This window comes from Salvelinus namaycush, chromosome 29 (genome assembly GCF_016432855.1).
Source record: "Salvelinus namaycush isolate Seneca chromosome 29, SaNama_1.0, whole genome shotgun sequence".
Classification (NCBI taxonomy): Eukaryota; Metazoa; Chordata; class Actinopteri; order Salmoniformes; family Salmonidae; genus Salvelinus; species Salvelinus namaycush.
This window is the reverse complement of record NC_052335.1, coordinates 16,860,438-16,878,505: the sequence shown is the minus strand read 5'-3', so window position 1 is coordinate 16,878,505 and position 18,068 is coordinate 16,860,438. Positions and strand designations below refer to the sequence as shown.

The 18,068-nt window shown below is 44.5% G+C and overlaps 1 protein-coding gene across 1 annotated transcript in view; it reads right to left on the bottom strand.

The window, feature by feature from the left end:
• Positions 1-17,606, bottom strand: part of LOC120023872 (protein cornichon homolog 3-like) — a 48,846-nt gene extending 31,240 nt beyond the window's left edge. The window contains exons 1-3 of the mRNA XM_038967972.1: positions 17,529-17,606; positions 11,493-11,561; positions 4,888-4,935 (exon numbers count right to left, since the gene is read on the bottom strand). Coding sequence (XP_038823900.1) covers positions 4,888-4,935; positions 11,493-11,561; positions 17,529-17,606 — 195 coding nt within the window. The remainder of the gene's footprint in view (positions 1-4,887; positions 4,936-11,492; positions 11,562-17,528) is intronic.
• Between the last annotated feature and the right edge of the window lie 462 nt (positions 17,607-18,068).

The window sequence follows — 18,068 nt, the reverse complement described above, 5'->3', positions numbered from 1 at the left end:
ACCCCACCATAGTCAATCCCAGCTTCCATCTCCCCCTACAAATGACCACCCTCATACTACACCCACTTAATCTTTTGGGTAACATCAATACAAGGGGCAGCCCCGGGATAGAGGGATAACTCAGGACAGAGGGATAGCTCAGGACAGAGGGATAGCTCAGGATAGAGAGGTAGCTCAGGATAGAGAGGTAGCTCAGGATAGAGAGGTAGCTCAGGATAGAGAGGTAGCTCAGGATAGAGGGGCAACTCCGGACTGAAAGGCAGCTCCGGACAGAGAGACAGCTCTGGACTGAGGGGCAGTTCTGGGTAAATAGCCGCTCTGGGCTGAGGGACAGCTCATGACTGGCTGACGGCTCTGGACGCTCATGGCTGGCTGACGGCTCTGGACGCTCATGGCTGGCTGACGGCTCTGGACGCTCATGGCTGGCTGACGGCTCTGGACGCTCATGGCTGGCTGACGGCTCTGGACGCTCATGGCTCGCTGACGGCTCTGGACGCTCATGGCTCGCTGACGGCTCTGGACGCTCATGGCTCGCTGACGGCTCTGGACGCTCATGGCTGGCTGACGGCTCTGGACGCTCCTGTCTGGCTGGCGGCTCTGGACGCTCCTGTCTGGTTGGCGGCTCTGGCAGATCCTGTCTGGTTGGCGGCTCTGGCAGATCCTGTCTGGTTGGCGGCTCTGGCAGATCCTGTCTGGTTGGCGGCTCTGGCAGATCCTGTCTGGTTGGCGGCTCTGGCAGATCCTGTCTGGTTGGCGGCTCTGGCAGATCCTGTCTGGTTGGCGGCTCTGGCAGATCCTGTCTGGTTGGCGGCTCTGGCAGATCCTGACTGACGACTGGCTCTAGCGGCTCCTGACTGACTATCGGCTCTGACGGCTCGGGACAGACGGGCGGCTCTAATGGCTCGGGACAGACGGATGGCTCAGACGGCACTGGGCAGACGGATGGCTCAGATGGCGCTGGGGAGACGGATGGCTCAGACGGCGCTGGGGAGACGGATGGCTCAGACGGCGCTGGGGAGACGGATGGCTCAGACGGCGCTGGGGAGACGGATGGCTCAGACGGCGCTGGGGAGACGGATGGCTCAGATGGCGCTGCGGAGACGGATGGCTCAGACTGCTCCTGTCTGGCGGAAGGCTCTGACTGCTCCTGTCTGGCGGAAGGCTCTGTAGGCTCATGGCAGATGGGCAGCTTTGCAGGCTCATGGCAGACAGGCAGTTCATGCGCCGTTGGGCAGACGGCAGACTCTGGCCGGCTGAGACGCACTGTAGGCTTGGTGCGTGGTGCCGGAACTGGAGGCACCTGACTGAGGACACGCACTTCAAGCCTAGTGCGGGGAGCAGGGACAGGGCACACTGACCTCTCGAAGCGCACTATATGCCTGTTGCGTGGTACCGGACTGAGGGCACGCACCTCAGGACGAGTACGGGGAGAAACAACAGTGTGCACAGGACTTAGGAGACGCACAGGTGGCTTAGTGCGCGGTGCCGGAACTGGAGGCACTGGGCTGGAGACACGCACCATAGGGAGAGTGCGTGGAGGAGGAACAGGGCTCTGAAAACGCACTGGAAGCCTGGTGCGTAGTGTAGGCACTGGTGGTACTGGGCTGGGGCGGGGAGGTAGTGCCGGAAATACCGGACCGTGCAGGCGTATTGGCTCCCTTGAGCACCGAGCCTGCCCAACCTTACCTGGTTGAATGCTCCCCGTCGCCCGACCAGTGCGGGGAGGTGGAATAACCCGCACCGGGCTATGTAGGCGAACCGGGGACACCATGCGTAAGGCTGGTGCCATGTAAGCCGGCCCGAGGAGACGCACTGGAGACCAGACGCGTTGAGCCGGCGTCATGACACCTGGCTCAATGCCCAATCTAGCCCTACCAGTGCGGGGAGGTGGAATAACCCGCACTGGGCTATGCACTCGTACAGGAGACACCGTGCGCTCTACTGCGTAACACGGCGCCTGCCCGTACTCCCGCTCTCCACGGTTAGCCTGGTAAGTGGGCGCAGGTCTCCTACCTGCCCTTGGCCCACTACCTCTTAGCCCCCCCCCCAAGAAATTTTTGGGTGGTACTCACGGGCTTTACAGGCTTCCGTGCTAGACGCGTCCCCTCATAACTCCGGTTCCCTTCTCCGGTTCCCTTCTCCGGTTTCCAGCCACGTCTCTTTGCTGCCTCCTCATACCATCGCTCCTGGGCTCTCGCTGCCTCCATCTCCTCACGAGCGCGGCGATATTCCCCAATGTGAGCCCAGTGTCCTTTTCCCTCCAGTACTTCCTCCCAAGTCCATGATTCCTGTGTAGCAGGCCACTGCTCGAATTCACGCCGCTTGGTTCTGGATCGGTGGGTGGTTCTGTAACGGTTTTCCTCTTCCTCTTCATCAGAAGAGGAGGAGCAGGGATTGAACCAAAATGCAGCGGAGTTTGAAGACATGATTTATTAAAGAAAAACACGAAAACATGAACTTGACTAATAAACTAACAAAACAACAAACGGTGTAGACAGATCTGGACGACGGACTCACATAACACACGAGAACGCACGAACAGGGAAAAAAGCCTACACATAAATGACGATGAACAAACAAACCGAAACAGTCCCGTATGGTGCGACAAACACTGACACAGGAGACAACCACCCACAACGAACACTGTGAAACCACCTACCTAAATATGACTCTTAATTAGAGGAACGCCAAACACCTGCCTCTAATTAAGAGCCATACCAGGCAACCCATAAACCAACATAGAAACAGAAAACATAGAATGCCCACCCAAACTCACGTCCTGACCAACTAACACATACAACAAACTAACAGAAATAGGTCAGGAACGTGACATTCCAAGACATTGATTCAGCTTTGATCTAACTTTACTGAATGAGCACGATTGTGAGAAGTGCAGCACTACACCCGGACTACACAGCACTCGGCGCAACTAGCCAACTAATTGTTGCCTACTGCAAAATTTGGTGATGCAGAAACGAGAGACCACGTGTGGCCGTTTTATGAAAATCTGGGAATATTTGGCCAATATTTGGTCTTAGGGAATGTAAAACAGCTAGGAAGGGAGGCTTTTCAAGCGGGATTGAGACTGAGTGAAGCAGCAGCAAATTATGTTGAATGAGAAACTAATGAGCATGGAGAGCCTCACAAGTTTGACGAAATTACTTCATCCAAAAGTATGTTGACACCTGCTTGTCGAACATCTCATTCCAAAATCAGGGCAGTCGGCTTGGGCCATTATTGTTTTCTGTTTTTAACAATGACCTTCCACTGACCTTGAATAAAGCCTGTGTGTCTATGTATGCTGACGAGTCAACAGTATACACGTCGGCTATGACAGTAAAATAAATAACTGGCACCCTTAACATAGAGCTCCAGTCAGTTTTAGAATGGGTAACTAGCAATAGGCTGGTGCTAAATATTGCAAAAACTAAAAGCATCGTTTTTGGGACATATCACTCGCTCAACCCTAAACCTCAGATCTATTATTGAATAATGTGGCGTTTAAGCAAGTTGAGGAGACTGAACTGCTAGGTGTAACCCTAGATAGCGAGCTGTGATGGTCAAAACATATAGACTTAATGGTTGCTAACATGGGAAGAGGTCAGTCCAAGATAAGGCGCTGTTCTGCTTTCTTGACATTTCAATCAACTAGACAGGTCCTAGAGGCCCTAGTTTTGTCGCACCTGGACCACTGCCCAGTTGTGTGGTCATGTGCAAATAAGGACATAGGCATAGTTGCAGTTGGTCCAAAACAGGGCAGCACATATTGCAACTAGATATACATGGAGGGTGAATGTCAATGGCATTCATGTCAATCTCTCCTGGCTCAAAGTTGAGGTGAGATTGACTGCATCACTATTGGTCTTTGTGTGAGGTGTTGAATGTACCGAACTGTCTGTTCAAGCAGTTGGCACACAGTTCGGACACTCATCGGTACCACACAAGACATGCAACCAGAGGTCTCTTCGCAGTCCCCAGTTCCAGAACAGAGGCTGGGAAATTCACAGTAGTAAATAGAGCCATGACTACATGGAACTCCGTGCCACCCCAGGTAACTCAAGCTAGCAATAAAACCAGCTATAGATTTTTTTAGGATAAAAGAACACCTTACGGCACGACGGGGACTGTGAAGAGACACAGACATTTTCATATATTATGTATTGTATTATGTATTTTATTTTGCATTGTATTATGCATTGTATTGTGTATTGTATATTTCATTGTTTTATATATTGTATTATGTATTGTATTTTGCATTGTATTATGTATTGTATTATGCATTGTATTATGTATTGTATTTTGCATTTTATTATGCATTGTATATGTATATTATGTATTCTATTTGTTGTGTTTCGTTTCCTGTTTGCACCCCATTAAGAGTAGCTGCTGCCCTGGCATCAAATATTGCAGTTTTAAAGCTTATTTGCGGCAATTTTACACATTTTGGCATGGGCAGAGAATTTTTTTTGCAATGTATAACAAATGTAATTCATTCTACTAATTTTGCCATGGGGCGGATAGAAAATGTTTTGTATATGATATCTGAGTTAGAGTGACTAACAAAATCAATGGGGGGCCCCTGGTCGGTAATTCAGCCATGATAACTACAGGTTTAAATAGCTAGCTAGACTAATGTTAACTGACATGGGCTAATTGAGTGACTGTCAGAGACTGACATAACAAGAGAAAAACTGCTGATACACATCCAAATTTAGAAATTGCACCTTGTGTATTCTACTATTTTAACTCTCACAAACTAGCGGGCCACCAGTCTAGATGTAGAAGACCGTGATCATTTGCTGGCTTTAAAATGTAGGCTAAATGACATATGCACATGAAGTAATAAAGGAAATGTTTTAAATAGGACAGTGTTCAGTGGCTATTTACCTTTCTCAGCAGGCAGCAAATCCTCTCAATGTTCCGGAGTCGCTCTCTCTGTTGGAGCCAAACAGGAAACAGTTACATCACCTGCATTAAATATACATATAGAAACACAACAGTTGTTCTGATGAGGTTCACCAGTCCAAAAATAGGGGTATTTTACAGACCTTAGTGACTAGATAGTGTAGTAAGTCCAACTGTCTAGTCACTAAGGCCTGTAGCATACTTGTTACAAGCTGGGGAGAATCAAGAATGCTTCAGGAGTGTGTTAGGTATACAGGAGTGTTTTGGGTAGCATGATGCCGCTGGCCTGTGAAGCTTGATTTGCACTGTGTAGGCCCACAGTGAGACATGGATGATGCTGGTTCCTTCCTTCCCACCTCTGCTGAGCTATAAGCAGACTCTGCATCTTCCTCTGCCTGTGTTTGTCTGTGTGTGGTGCTGGGGCTTTGTGGAGTCAACCCAGCACTGCCTAAAGCACTTGTCTACCCCCCACTTCTTGGCCCAGCTCTCCTCTCTCTGCAGAACTACAGTGCAACCAGAAACTGGCGAGGACATCAAGGGCCATATTTAGAAAAACCAATGCCAGGCGACACCATTTCTTGAATGGCGCATGTGAGCAGCATGGCATATGGCGATTACATAGAAACTTTCCCTATTTTGGGCAGTGCTTGTTTCTATGCCTGTTGTGGATGGATACCTCACCCTGAGAGTCCCAGTCTGTACATGTGTCTCTATCAGACCAAATTGACTTGGTTGATGTGCAAAATTGTCATACTTGGGATGATGTGCTATCTTGAGGATAAATGATATATGAATGACACCCAAACAGGCTTATCTTCCTCTGCAGAGTGCTGGTGAAAAGGCCCCAGCACTCTGTGGGGGGGGGGGGGTTGAATGTTATTTCCCAAAAGCTGCATTAATCAAGACTAAACATACATATTTGATTAGTATTTTGGAGAAAAAAAACACTACAGAAGAACTTCCTCTGATGGGATGTATAATTCATAATGGAGTCGCCTGTACGCCTCTAAATAATGTAATCTGAGGTAACACTACTGTAGAAAGCCAGTCTAGCGTACGTTGGAACTAAGACCATTGTAATGGTTCTACAGGCTCTGTGGGGAAAATGTGCAGCCTGGTGGCTAATCTCCATTTGAGCATCAGCCGTTTTTTTATCTCTCATCTCAAAATCTGATACGACACAATGTACACGTCAGTCCCCTTGGACTTGTTCTGGGTAAAGATGGTGGAAAATGTCTTCAATTGCCTCCTTTTACTGTACCGTTTTTCTATTTTAAAAGTGCCAAGTGTATTGAGATGTTTTAAATGCACTTTAAAGTTTCACTTTAAGGAAGTCCCCTTCCACTGAGAGAAATGTGCTATTATATTAAGAGTAGAGGTAGGAAAGAGGTTGGGGTTGAGGAGACGTCAAATTGAGCTGCGGGTAGTCTCATATACATACGTGAAGTCAAATCTGTAGAATACTTTGATGTTCTCCAAGCACATTTTGCATTGCTTCCTCCTCCCCATGTCCTCTCACGACCCACTGCAGTAGTTCAGCATAAGAATCCACAACATCTATGAGAAGTTACCGTAAATTAGCCCTATTTTGGGACTGCAGCACCTCATTTGGGCGAACCTGAATTTGCCTCTACACATGTTTTCCTCTCCTCTCCCATCTTGAGGAGTATGAACGAGGCCATGCTAATATATTCCAGTGGTAGCCATGGAGATGCCAGATAACTGCCGACGTATCAACACTTCTCATTAGCAAGCAATTAGACAGGGCTCGCTTTGAAATGTTACTCAGCCAGAATTTGCTTGACAAGCAAGTGTGCTGGGGTACTGTAAATAAGACACACAAAAATAAACTGAGGCTCAGGGTGAGAATAGAGAGGAGACCTAGAGAGGTCAAGGAACTGTTGAGAGAAGAAGAGGAGTGTTTGACAGGTGGGAAATCGTTCTCTGGAGTGTGTACCTTCACTGTCTAGAGTACACAGTACACACAGTGCTCTGTCGGAGGAGTGAATGAATATGGGCTAATTACTGGTTCACTTTCTGGAGATGAGCATTTAATATTTTATTAGGATCCCCATTAGCTACAGCCAAAGCTTCAGCTACTCTTCCTGGAGGTCCACACAAAACATGACACAATACAAAACATGAATAGACAAACAATTCTTCAAGCTCTGTCAAGTTGGTTGCTGATCATTACTAAACAGAAATTTTCATGTCTTGCCATAGATTTCCAAGCCGATTTAAGTCAAAACTGTAACTAGGCCATTCAGGAACATTCAATGTCAATATAATATCTCAATATAATACATTTTAAATTTTGGCTTTAACACAACAAAATGAGTGAAAAGTCAAGGGGTGTGAATACTTTCTGAAGGCACTGTACACTGACATTCCAACACACACATAGACTACATACGCTCACACGCACACAAATCATACACATACATGCATAGACGCCAAACCCCCAAACACACACACACACACACGCACACACAGACACACACAGACACACTTTCACACTCGTCACGTACGCTGTTGAATACTCAGTTTATTATCTGTCCAGATTGCCTAGTTACAGTTACCCCTACCTACATGTACATAATTACCTCAACTACCTCATACCTCTGCACATTGATTCGGTTCCGGTACTCCTTGTATATAGTCTCGTTATTGTTATTTTAATGTGTTAGTATTTCCTTCTTTTTATTGCACATTTTTCTTACTTTTTAACTGCATCATTTGGAAAGGGCCTGTAAGTAAGCATTTTATGGTAAAGTTTACGCCTGTTGAATTCGATGCATGTGACAAATAACATGTGATTTGATTTGGAACATGTACTCATAATAACGGCTACACTGCAGTCATCCATTTGTTACAGCTGCTTACTGTTACAATTGCAAGTCCGGATCCTAATCTCTCAGAACCAGTTGTTCTGTAAACACTAACCAGAATCTTACAACATTAGGAACTACCCGTGTCCTTGGTTCTCCCGTTTGACGTCAATAATATTCATAACGAGAGGAGAAATGTGACGATCCAGTAGTGGAGGCTGATGTACTGTCAGTATAGTGCAGGTGGTTCTCCAAGTTGGCTTTATATTATGACTTACCTTGCCTGAGATCTCAGGACTTGTGTCGGCTCCCAGAGCTAATACCTAGAGTTTACCCAGTGAGCCGTCATCCCAGGTTTGATATCTGGCCGATTACATGGGCCTACTGTAAAGCTTTCAACATTTTCTTGTAACAACAACAACGTTTTTAGACAGGACCCAGTATTATGCCAATCCACCATTCACCCTTTGGAGTCACACTGACATATAACCGATAGTACTAATTTACTAGAGATCTAATTAAAATGTAACCTATATGAGCACATGGGTAGTACGCAATTCCATGATCAGTCTAGGGAAATAAAATCATAACACAAGTAATACTCCTCTCTCTGCATGATAATGCAACTATGGTAACTGCTTCCCTTTCCTTGCATTCATTTATTCACTGTTTTATCAGTCTGATCTTTAATGCAAGACTTAGATGATATTATTTGCTTCAGGCTAATCCCTGGCTGATAGAACGGTAGTTCAGAGTCGGAGAAGCAACAGATGCCATCAGCATCACAAAGCAGGGCCCCATCACAAGAAGGGCCCAGAGCGCTGTGGGGAATAAAGTATTAAAGCATAACGTATTCTCATCAGGCTCTGCACTGGTGTGTCATCTGAGTGTCTCAGAAGAGATAGGCAGATAGGCACTGGCCTCCTCAAAGTAAACAACATTGGCAGTGCTGAAATACATCTGGGCCTGAGTGTACGTCCCCATAGACCCAGAGGACTTATACACTACACACAAGGGCTCGCACACACACACAGACACACACACGTCCACCCCCTTCTCGAACACAAACTCTCTAGGAATAAACCTACTTTTTTTCAGCCCACTGTTCTCTGTGTTGGCACTCCTCCCTGTGATAATAGGCTCTGTCTTTATATATGTGCCTGGAGCCCCAGAACCAGAGACTCACAGCTGTGTGTGTATGTTTGTGTGTGAGGTTTGATTCTATATGTGTGTGTGTGTGTGTGTGTGTGTGTTTGACTCTGTGTGTGTGTTTGTGGATCCCTACTATGGTTGCTCTAGGTCTAGGGTGAGCCCTGACTCCCAGAAAGCCCCCTGGGTGAGGGGCAGATGACAGTCAGTCACTAATTAGCCTGCTGCCTGGGTGTGAGGCTGATGTAGCAGACAGGGGCGTCATGCACCCCAAAAATCTGAGGGGGCACAAGTATGTGAGGATGGCTGGTGGTGGAGAATTGTGCATTTTTCAAACACCTGAAACAGCTTGTTCCTGTGATCTAGAGCCATAATCATTATGCTTAATTCTATGTAAAAAAAAAAATGTATCTAAGCATATCTCTTGAGCTGTCTGTATCCTCCTGACTGGTGGTTCTTTATTAAATATATATTCTTCTCTGCATCGCTGCTAAAATCTGGGTAAAAGATTGGGAGGAATGGGAGTCTTATTCAGTACATTTAGTTATTGCTTGCTTTTCAAAACTCTACCAACCTTGGCATCAGGCATGCCAGCTATGATAGCTACTCTAACTTGATTGATAGCCTGAAATGGCTTCTTGGTGGCTAGTTATGAGGTTGGGAACCTACAGTATCTGGGTTAGCTAAAGCCAACTTCATAAAATTGCTAGATGGCTAGTAGTTTAAAAGAGAAACAATTATCTTTAAAAACAAATCTGAGGGGGCACCTGCCCCTGTGCTCCCTATGGGAATGACACCGCTGGTGGCAGAGGTGGCAAGGGTGGCAGGGGAGCAGGGTGGTGCCCAAGCCATCAATCTCCAATCAGGACTCATGAGGTGGTCGAGGTGGAGAGAGGGAGGAGAGGGAGGGAGAAATGGTGTGGAAGAAGAGAGATGGAGGGAGAGAAAAAGGGAAGGTGGTATCCATGTCACAGTAGAAGGAAAGAGCATGGAGGCCATGGGGAGTGAGAGACTATGAAGTAGTGCAATGGATTTGACTAAATACATTTTTATTTCAAAGTATTTAAAGGTTGTGTAAGTCATATCAGAAGCTAGCAGTTTCACTTCTTACCAACAACAGCTGCAAATCCCAATAAAACTACACCACGTTTTGATGTTCACTTTCATTGCTTGAATAAAAACACGATGAACCAATCTAGCAAATACGTTTTGTGGTCAGAGTGCAGTACTTATTTAGTTCCATAGCACAAATGTTTGCTAGCAAGTCCTTTAAACTGGCTTGAGCCAGAGCCTGCCTGGGCAAGTCCAAGGGGTTGCCTAGCAACGTGTGCCTCGGTGGGAGGCAACTTCTGCATAGCCTGACAAATTTTCATTTGGGAATCTGTTTTGACCGAACAGCTAGTGTGACAGCTAAAATGGCTTTGAAAAAACATCTGCACAGTGATAACAACACAATTTCTTTAAGTGGCAAAGTCTGAACACTCAGGCTCTTTCTTTCTCTCTCTCTCTCTCTGAGATCACAAGTATTAGCATCAAGTTTAGTATCCAGGTACTGTTCATAATTACATGCAAAGCAAATGCTACAAAAAATAAGTGTCGCTGTACTTTGAGATCATTTTCAAAGCAACAATGACTTTGAAAAAAGTAATTCACACATTTGCATTTGAAACTGCTCAGCAATCCTGTTCCTCGAATACGCTGTCTCTCCATCCATCTTTTCTCTCTAGTTATCCCAAAGGACACACAGCTGTCAACATTCAAGTGCTGCGGCAGTACAGTCAAAGTCACCTCTAAACTGTGTTGTCCCAGGGACATCATACCTAAACTGCTCAAGTCATTCTCCTCTATTAAGGAGCCAGAGGGAATAATAACCCAGAAACCCCAGAGGGGATTCATGGAGCGGAACCTGTCCTTTATCAACCTCAGTGTCCCATCTCTTCTCTGATGAAGGGGATATAATTTATACAAAGCGTGCACCTGAAATGCCACTACATGGTATGTGGGCCCAGGTCAAAAGTAGTGCACGATATTTCAGACACAGCCAGGGGGTTGTGGCCTTTAAACCTGTGATGTGAGGTGCCTGTCAGCCACTCAGTCCCAGTCCAGAGGAGGAGGAATTGAACAGCATGCAGCCATCTGGTTCCTGTAGTATTAATGCAGAGCTGCAGATGACTGAGGGAGATGATCTTCTGGAGCAGCAGGGTGGCACCACACCTGTCCGCGGCCCCTGGTGCTGATTACACACCTCTTCCAAGCCCCCCCGCCCCCTCCCCCCACACACACGCGAAGACACACACGCAAGCATCAGGCACGCAGACTCACACGCACGCATACACTAACACACGCACCACATATTTGCCCAAAACAATCAGCACACGCACTCACATGCTCTAAACACGCTGGTTACACATGCATACTCCAGATACCACACTTATGACACATCATACACTAATACACCACGAGCACATCCTAGTCACCACACTTTCCACACGCTCACATATTCCAGACACATTCGCCAAAATAAACTCACTACTGGAGTGAGAGAACATGTTTGACAGTAGTACATGAGTAACATGTAAGTGTACTAGCACAGCAGAGAAAGACACGTACCGCATGGAGTGGATTTCCCTGATCGATGGGGACCTTAAAGTCTGCCTGCAGTTCATCAAAGGCTGTTATCTGAGAAAGAGTGAGAGAGAGAGAGTGACAAAGTGAGGAAAAAGAACAATGTGTTTTAGTTCTCTGCCTGCATCAGTGTTATTCACTCACAGTGGCTGTGTCAGTGGCTGTAGCTGTGTCAGTGGTTCTATATGCTGTCTGGGAGCTAGCACAGCGATTACAACACTGCATGACAAACAGGATCAATCAGACAGACAGAGCTGCATTAGGAAGCAGTGCTAGTAATTGCATAGGGGGGTATCGTCTTACAGAGACAGCTGACATTGCATGTCTATTCCCTGTGGCCATACAGCGGCACAGCAGAGGCAGAGAGTGGATGTGTTTGCATGTATGTAAGTCCTTAGGGTCATGTGTGTGTGTATTTTATAAATTTTTCCCGTGTTACAAACACACACACACAAACACACACACACAGCCATATTTCCCTGTGGTGTGATTCTGGCGGGCGCTACTGTGTGTTGATGCTCCCTTAATTCTTCACGGGCCGATGGCAAACAACATGGATGGACTGTTTGTAAACACCTGGGGCAGTTGGGTGTGATGAGGAGATGGAATGTTCAGCAAATACACGCTATATATTCATGCCTATCATCATCATCATATGAGGTGACATCTTGTATGCACACAGTTGACATCATGCCACCTTTGGGTGGTTTCAATAGAAGTATTTGAATTCAATGTTGCCTAAACTGACACAGTGACACCTCCTGCTCACCAGGTGTAAACATACACTACCGTTCAAAAGTTTGGGGTCACTTAGAAATGTCCTTGTTTTTGAAAGAAAAGCACACTTTTTGTCCATTAAAATAACGTGAAATTGATCAGAAATACAGTGTAGACATTGTTAATGACTATTGTAGCTGGAAACGGCAGATTTTTTATGGAATATCTACATAGGCGTACAGAGGCCCATTATCAGCAACCATCACTGTTCCAATAGCACGTTGTGTTAGCTAATCCAAGTGTATCATTTTAAAAGGCTAATTGAGCAATAGAAAACCATTTTACAATTATGTTAGCACAGCTGAAAATGGTTGTTCTGATTAAAGAAGCAATAAAACTGGCCTTCTTCAGACTAGTTGAGTATCTGGAGCATCAGCATTTGTGGGTTCGATTACAGACTCAAAATGGCCAGAAACAAAAAACTTTCTTCTGAAACTCATGTTCTGTTCTGTGAAGCGAGTAGTACACAGCGTTGTACGAGATCTTCAGTTTCTTGGCAATTACTCACATGGAATAGCCTTCATTTCTCAGAACAATGATAGACTGACGAGTTTCAGAAGAAAGTTCTTTGTTTCTAGCCATTTTGAGCCTGTAATCGAACCCACAAATATTGATGCTCCAGATACTCAACTAGTCTAAAGAAGGCCATTTTTATTGCTTCTTTAATTAGCACAACAGTTTTCAGCTGTGCTAACATAATTGCAAAAGGGTTTTCTAATGATCAATTAGCCTTTTAAAATGATGAACTTGGATTAGCTAACACAACGTGCCATTGGGACACAGGAGTGATGGTTGCTGATAATGGGCCTCTGTACGCCTATGTAGATATTCCATTAACAATCTGCCGTTTCCAGCTACAATAGTCAATTACAACATTAACAATGTCTACACTATATTTCTGATCAATTTGATGTTATTTTAAATGGACAAAAAATGTGCTTTTCTTTCAAAAACAAGGAAATATCTAAGTGACTCCAAACTTTTGAACGGTTGTGTACATCCATACATGAGCATGGCTGGCCGCCCTTGGTCCACAGACTCTATGGTCGACTGGCAACTCAACTGTTATCTTTGTTTGTGAAAGACCCTGACTCTCTTTGAACACATTCCCTACCTTACGTCACTGTCATTCTACTTTAGGCATTCATATAGAAATAATTACATAAAAAAATAACAGTACAACCGTGATGCGGAGAACATCAATTCTGATGAAAGAGACTACAAGTTTGATGTTAATAATTGACCAGCTATGGTTAATTATTCAGGAGGATTTTAAAATGCCTGAAATGGGTTAATTTTGTCATCATTGTGTGCAGTACTTCTCTATGACTGGAAAGGCAATCATGGACTGACAGGTCTGGTCTGCTCACAGTCACAGTCATTGCAGGATGACGCCCCAAATCAACTCACTAAACTGAATACCAAGAAAATGTCTGATGTGCCTAGTGCAACTGCTTGGAAGCTTCACAAACGGGTCCTCTGTGAGTGGAGACTGCCCATTTGGGGATTGCTGCTCTTTTTGACGTGGCTGCAGGCAGCAGAGCTACATGAAGGGAATGGACTTTATACTATGTGTTTTATTTATTTTATTACATTTCCTGAAGCTTTCTATCAATACTTTTTTTTAATGGCATTGGTTCCATATCTGGGACTGGACATTTCTGCTTCTTCATGGTTGACTGGCCTTAAAAACATGCTCACATCTGTATAGGCCTACAGTATATCTCCAAAGACCAGCATGGCAAGTAACATTTTGGTTTTTTCCCCCTGGCTCAGAATAATAAAATCCCTATCTCCTCTTGCCAGGAAAATACAATTTCATTTACACAAGGCAATATAACATACAGTGAGAAACAATGTAACTTAATGTAATTGATGTCACATTGATGGATGAACAACCTATGAGGAATTAATGAATGTGTGGGACTACGTGCAAAACCAAACACAAAGGCTGTGTTTACACAGGCAGCCCCAAATCTGATCTTTTTTTCCACTAATTGGTCTTTTGACCAATCACATCAGATCTTTTTCAGAGCTCACCTGATTAGTCAAGACTAGTTTGTGAAAAAAAAATCTGAATTGGGCTGCCTTTATAAGCGCAGCACTACTGAACTAAACCCAAGCTGACTCTTATAGAGCCACTTAGGTTACTCACAGCCTCAAAGACAAAGAGAAATGTTCTTGTACTGCACATAGATTGAAATTTGAAGCAAGATGTCATTTCCAAATAATAGCATGCTCTGAGGACAGTAGCATTGAGTGGAGGAGCATGGGAGTCGGTGTGAAGGATCATTAGACCTGTGAATGTCCTGTACTTGCCTAAGGAACCAGCATGAGGCACATATTAAAGCAGCAGGACAGAAACCATGTATACAAATGACTCCTTCATAGTTTCCTACTACGAATACGGTAATCTAACCGGCATCCACTAAAAGCGTCAGAAAAACTAAAACAACAATATACTGTATGGCCACAATGAAAGTGAATGATGTTAACTTAACATATGCCCTCTTAGCCAATGGACTCTCTCTACACATCATAGGGGCACGTGGGTTTTCCCATAAGTCACTGGATGCAGAGGAGCCGTTCACATGGTGATAATGACACTCATAATACATTAGGGGCTTTGCTACATGGAGGGAAATCACTCAACCATTTTCTGTCGGTGAGTGTGGAGCTGAGCGGAGTGCAAGAGAACACAGTTCATTGGGTATGTTAATTAAAATTCCCCCTAATCTGTTACAAGCAGTCCCAGGAGTGATGGTGTAACTGGGATTACACGATTGATTACTGATCATTCAATCTGGACAGAAGCTAGATAGCTAACCAGTGAGGTGTGATTTTCCTTCCACAGACTGAGTGACTTTTAAGCGTATCGAATGAGATTATCTTGTTATTGATCAACCTTGAACATGTGTTAAGCTAGATAGAGTCGAGGGTTTCATCTTAGTCAATGAACTTGACGACTGAACGTCAGCTTGTCTTTGTCACTACCATAAAAATACATTTCACTGCTATAGATACAACATTTCAGAGTCCCCCGAAGCCCAGAATGGGGAGTGCTGTGCGGTCTGGACATGTAAAGAAGCATCATCACTGAGACTGAAATGATGATTTCTTGGACATGGAAGCTCAACCAATCATATCCGTCAGTCAACGTAGTGTCTGATAAGGTTCTCATCAGTCAGCCTTAGTGCAGTACAGTACATGCCCTGTGAGAGACGAGACCGCCTGTTAACAGGCAGTGATTAATGACAAGTCATGTCCTGATAATCCAAACGTGTCAGGAGAGGAAAGAGGAGGATACCTAGGTCATGCTACACCTGACATGTCCACTGAAAAACAGGCAGCACTGTAATAAACCTGTCAAGTAGAGGGATGCAATATTTGGCAGGACAATTAGATGAAAGAGAATGAAGAAAGTCCCACTGGACACAGACATCAGTTCAACGTATAGTTTTGATTTACATTTGGTTGAGTTGTCAACTAACTGTGAATTCAATGTGAAATCAATATCAAATGTCACCAAGTCATTGGATTTAGGTTAAAAGCTGGGTGAAGAAAATACGTTGATTACTGATTACTTTTTGCAAATCCAATGAGCTTTTCTATGTTGATTCAACGTCATCAGATTTATATTTTTGGTTGAAATTACTTGGATTCTTTGTTGTTGATGTACCCAGTTTTTGCCCAGTGGGATGGATATTACTGTAGGATGTATGGGTACATTTCACTGTCAGAGTGTATGGGATCATGTATTACAATTACCTGAATGATGTCTGGATGACAGGCATGCTGTAATGTGAAAAAGGGCTGGTAATTAAAACCCATTTATTTGACTATGCATGTGACATCACGCCATGTAGCCTGCATAACAGGCTATTCTGATTTGTCTGTAGCTTATGCCTGTGTTTGTGAATTGAAATCGCCACCCTGCCATCAGAAGCATTGTGTTTCCCATAAGTCTCAGTTGGTTTGAACATGGTGCTTTACAAGACCACAGTTGGGCCAGATATATTGAATGTACTGTATGTATGAGCTGTTAGTTGTTTTGGATAACAGAGTGTGTGAGTGTGTGTCTCTCTCTCTCTCTGTGTGTGTGTGTGTGTGTGTGTGTGTGTGTGTGTGTGTGTGTGTGTGTGTGTGTGTGTGTGTGTGTGTGTGTGTGTGTGTGTGTGTGTGTGTGTGTGTGTGTGTGCGTGCGTGTGTGTGTGTGTGTGTGTGTGTGTGTGTGTGTGTGTGTGTGTGTGTGTGTGTGTGTGTGTGAAATGACCACTTTACAGTATATTACATTAATATAAACAGAATGAAAACATCCATGTTGATAATTCTGCTCTTGGCATAAGCTGTATGTCCTTATATTCCTGAGTAGCAGGCAGACTAGATAAGATCTGTCCACTGCTTTGTACACCATATGGGCCTGACACATGCCATGCCTCCAGTAATTGCCTGGGCTCAGAAGTAAACCTGAAGCTCTCCTTCAGTCTCAGGTCTATCGCTATGCAAAGGTACGCCGGTCGATGGGGGCCAAGGACTGTGTGACCGGACCGAAATCTGCCTTTATATAAAGTTCCGCAGGAGGGCGCAAGGGCTTTCAGAGTAAATCATTATATTATCCAAATATTGTAATGCGTTCTTATTGGCATTTCTGTGTTGCAGGGTCTCCTGGCTGGTTTGAACAAAGACAATAACACACAGATAAAACTGTGTGCGAAGGAAAATTCGTCTCAGCGTGTCCAACGTCTCTAACAGATTTCCTAATCGATTACAGAGGTGCATGATGACTGAGTCAAGTGAATTGTAAAACCCTTTGATGAAACCATAGCTAAAAAATCTGCAAAAACAAAATAAAACCGATATGACCATTTAGTCAATTAAGTGGAAATGAGTGGTGTTTTAGGCTAAACGTCTGAGATACAGGTGCGCACGTGTCAATTTGGGGATGTATTGTATTTTCCTACCCATTAGAGCGGGTGGCATCAGCAAATGTGGATCTTAATAAAATTATAATTCAAGTGAAAGGTTGGGCATTGAAACAGCACCTTTGCATACATCGAATAATGTATTAATTATCTTGCGCAAAAGGCAAAGGGGTTGTGAGCAGGTATAAATACACTAGGCTATTACGCACCATTATGGAATATTGTCCATAGCCAAAATCATTCATAATCATATTAACATTTATTTTCACATCTTAAAAGACTCATAACAACAACAAAAACAAGTAATAAATCCCCCACTTACATGCCATATCGCAAAGAAGATCAGGGAAGCACAGAGGACCAGTGACAGCATATAGCAAAAGGCAGCGAAAGTGAACATAATTGAATAACACGAAAAGAGGACTCAGATGAATCACATTAAAAAAACTAAATGATTAAGGTGCCATGGCAAACCGAGGTGATAACGACTCCATCCATCACTTTGCTCTGAATGTTTGCAACAAATTGTTGCAGAACGTCTCCAACGAAACGCGAATCCACGGTCTCACTTTGAAGTCGAAACGTTTTGCGGCGCAATTTCTTAATTGGAAATTAGACCAGTGGCCTAGACTTGATGAAAACGACAGACATTTCAATGCAGAGATTACACAATAAGAATATAAATAATATAAATCCAAGCGATGTCTTGAAATGGATATCAAGAGATCCAAATTATGCTCAAAAACATCCCGGATAGGAAGAATGCTTTGGACAGGCAAATTACTAAAGAGAATCTGGTTGGCTACAATGTGGCGGTATTAAAATAGGAGCTCCGCAACACTCCTGGCACTCGTAATAAACG